This window comes from Fukomys damarensis, unplaced genomic scaffold (genome assembly GCF_012274545.1).
Source record: "Fukomys damarensis isolate Sample0158 unplaced genomic scaffold, DMR_v1.0_HiC HiC_scaffold_1, whole genome shotgun sequence".
In the NCBI taxonomy this organism is placed as follows: Eukaryota; Metazoa; Chordata; class Mammalia; order Rodentia; family Bathyergidae; genus Fukomys; species Fukomys damarensis.
Genome location: NW_022900913.1, coordinates 139,964 through 143,902, shown reverse-complemented (window position 1 = coordinate 143,902; position 3,939 = coordinate 139,964). Strand labels below are relative to the sequence as shown.

General features: G+C 44.6%; 1 protein-coding gene across 3 annotated transcripts in view; it reads right to left on the bottom strand.

The window, feature by feature from the left end:
* Positions 1-223: 223 nt before the first annotated feature.
* Positions 224-3,939, bottom strand: part of Pdcd6 (programmed cell death 6) — an 18,156-nt gene continuing 14,440 nt past the window's right edge. Inside the window, exon 5 of one of the 3 annotated variants that reach the window (XM_010604143.3) lies at positions 224-920. In XM_010604143.3, coding sequence (XP_010602445.1) covers positions 822-920 — 99 coding nt within the window. In that variant the 3' untranslated portion in view covers positions 224-821. The remainder of the gene's footprint in view (positions 921-3,939) is intronic. The other 2 variants (XM_010604029.3, XM_010604093.3) reach the window with 2 other exon arrangements.

The window sequence follows — 3,939 nt, the reverse complement described above, 5'->3', positions numbered from 1 at the left end:
AGAGCCCCAGGGATGTCCCACAGGCCCCTTGGTTAGTGACACTGCAACACAACTCTGGCACCTCAGCACCCACCCCACATGAATCTGCCAACCACAAACACCATGGAGAAACCCTAGAGGCCAGGTCCAGCCCCAGCCAGCAGAGGCTCCAACGGGTCCCACAGAAACCACTTTCTTCCCACTGGCATCTACCAGAACCCATACGTCCTCATGCCCCTCTCCCAGCATCTAAACAAGCCGCACTTTCACCTGTGTCTTCTTGGTATGGGGCTCCCACGAGTGGCCCTCACCTTCTACCCTCTGGCTGCCTTGCCCACACCTCTGGGGGCAGGTGCGTCTGAGCTGGAGAGTGCAGGGATACTGTGAGAAGCTGAAGGCAAGCACGAGCCTGTACCACCACTTTATTGCTCCTGTTGCATATTCCAGGGAACACAATAATCTTTGTAAAAAAGTGAGGCACATGAAAAGCCTCTGTGCAAGTTCTGTATTATTTTAAAATCCTAATGGCTAATAAAAGCTTATCTGCTGTACAACTGAAGATGTCTAGAAAAGCATGGGTGCGTTTTCCTAAGCAGAAATTTGAGACATGACTGCGTCTCAATGCACAGCACAATGAGCCACAGCCCTAAGTCTGTTATGACAGCAATGCAGCCACTGTGACAATGTAAGTGCACTAGGCAGCTATTCACATATGTACAGCTGGTCCCCGTGTATCAACACACAGAGCCTGAGGAAGAACAGCATCTAACTGTCCACGACAGGTAAGGGATTTGGCATTTTCTGTCTTCGTATACATGGTACTGCTGCTCATGAAGCCTTTGTTATACGATGCTGAAGACCATGGAGAGATACTGCTCATAAGACACCTGGATCCAGCCGTCCTGATCTGTGTCGTAGCGTCTGAATATGTCCGTCAGCCTCTGGGAGAAGAACAGACATTTAATTTTATTTTTATTTTTGGTTTTTTTTTGGGGGGGTCAGGGTCTATGTACCCCATGCTGGCCTAGAAGTCACCAAGTTCCTCCTGCCTCAGCCTCCTAAGTGCTGGGATTATAGATGTATGCCACTATACCTGGCTAGAACAGAAACTTTGTGGTTGAGGCTGGGCACAAGCCTCTAATCCCAGCACTTGGGAAGCTGAGGCAGCAGGACCACCGTGACTTCGAGGCCAGCCTGAGCTACAGTGGAAGGCCAGCGTGAACTACAGAGAGAACCTGTCGAAAACACTCAAAAAGGAAGATGGTTAGATATAAGACACCCAAGAACCCAATGACAGGGGTATGCATTTCTTTGGTTCCCAGTGGATGCTGGCAATGGGCACCTGAGTACCCCGTACGGTGGTGGAACCCTCCTCTCACATCAGGACCTTCCTCTGGACTGCTCAAGGCTCCCCTGCTGTCATGGGCACAGAACAGCTCAGGGCTGGAAAGCCAGCCCTACTTGAGCTCCTAGCCTGGACCCTTACCAAACAGGCGAGGGCCAAGCTGCACTCCCACCCACATCCCGCCGCCACTACTCTCCATTCCCAGCCTGAGGACACATCCAGGGCAGCAGCAGACAGCGGACACCAAATGCCATGATGGACATGTTTAAGGGCCACTTCCAGATGACACTCTGAAGAGTCTAATGATAAGTAAAATAGCCACAAGGAATTCCGTGTGAAAACAAGAAAACAACCCCAGCAGAGTTCACATACCCTACCTCCCACATGGAGCATTTCTGAAAAAGAAATCCCCATCTGATCCACATGAGGCTTTGGGGGAACACCTAAACACAAACCATAACAGTCTGACCCTGCCTGCCTCAAGACTCATGTATGGCCCTTTATGCAAAAAAGCATTTACTCTATCTCTAAGAGTTGCCAAAGTCCTAATAATTTCAGCACTGCTGGAAAGTCCAAGTCCAAAGTCTCTGAGATTTAAGGCAAACTCTTGGCTGCAAGCCCCTGTACAAAGGAAAAGAAAGTTAAACACTTCCAATATTCAATGGCACAAGATAGACATTATCATTCCAAAGGGTACAAACAGAAGGATTCAAAGGAACGGGACCCACAGCAAGTCCAAAATCCAGTGAGGCAAACATTAAGTCCCACAGTTCCACTTCCAGTATGTGAGATTATCTGTGTCAAGTTGTGAACTCTCCCATGTTATTTATTCAGAACAAGAAGGTTCAAAAAGTCACTTATAATTTAGACTGGGTCTAACAGACCAAATAATGGAAAAATATGGGACAGTGAAAAGCCAACCAGGACATCCATCATTAATGTCTTCAAATTATGTTTAATGGGTAGACATTTGATTGAAATTATATCACCCACTCAAGAAAAAAAGGAAAGGCCAATACAACTGTGTAGAGTGTGTTGCTCAAAGAAGGACAATAATGCAAAAAAGATTCAGAAAGAGATTGGATACTACCATCCAGATTGCAATGTTGCGTCGTGTACTGACAGTTTTAAGGTATACGAAACACAAAAAACTTACTGAATTTGATACAACTATCATTTTTTATTTTTTGTTACTTTATAAAAATTAATGAAAAAATTGCAGTTTTTGGTTATCATGTATTTAAATAATTGCACTGGTAAATGGTTAAGGAAATTATGGAGCACTGTACAGTTCTTAGCAGGCCAATCAGAGAAAGTATACTTTTACCGATCTATCATTTAACTGGAAAATCAATCTAAGAATATTATCCTGAACCCTACACTACATCTAAAAAACCTAATGATGTCCACACCTCTCAAAGATTCCAAAGCCAATAAAGTATTACCTCAGCCTGGGTCTAAATTATAAAGATTTATCTTTTTTTTGATACCGGGTATCGAACTTGGGCCCTCGTGCTTGCAAGGCAGGTGGTGGAACTACTGAGCCAAATCCCCGGCCCTAAAGATTTACCTTTCAAAGACAAGTTGTACAGGGCCGAGGGTTTGGCTCAGTGGTTCCACTGCCTACCTCAGAAGCGCAAGGGTCAGAGTTTGATCCCTGGTACCAAAGGGGAGGAAAAAATAAGAGAGAGACAGGTTCTACTGAACCGTAAATGGGGAACACATTTGCATCCCATAATAGAATCTGCTTCAGGTGATAGAGTGTCATGCAGTTATGAGGAGATGCATATATAACTGACCTGAGCTCATACTCATGAATGTGAAGATTACCCTGCTCTCTCTGCTGCTGTTTTTGAAAATTTTCATTGTAAAAAATTTAAGATACATGATTCATTAATCCACATTTCCAAAGCTTAAATCTACAGAACCTGGACCTCTACCTAGAAACAGCAGCAGGGCCTGCATGGAGCCAGGTGTGGTCCTTCAAACATCCTAGAACACTGGTGGCAAACCTATGGCTTGTGTGTTACAGCAGGCACAGAGATCCCTCTCTGTGGGGAGCTAAGTCACCCTCGCATCATCCCAACAGCCTAGGATCAGGTAACAGCTCACAAAGGGCCTGTGCACAGGCTTGGAAAGGAGTAGTGGTGCCAGGCAGTGATAACACCAGCCTTGACTCATTAGCCCCAACTCATTAGCCAGTCAGCATTCAGATTTAATTGCAGTGCTGGCAATTCATGATAAATAAGTGGGTTTTAGGTTGCAGTTTGGGCACTCAGTCTCTAAAGGGTTCGCCATCACTGTCCTAGAGTATGCTTACATGAACCTGAGAAATCACAAAACACAATACAGCCAGATGTGTGAGGTGCTGGCATTCTGTTTACAGTGAAAATTTTTAGTAAGTAGGAGGCATTATATTAAATGTAATATATTTTTATTATATATATTTTTATTATAATAAAAAGTATAGGACAGCAAATACATAAGCCAGTGATAAAGTTAATGTTATCAAGAATTATAGCCGGGGGCCAGGAATTTAGCTCAGTGATTCTGCTGCCTGCCTTGCAAGCACAAGGACCCGAGTTTGATCCCCGGTACCAAAAAAAAAAAAAAAA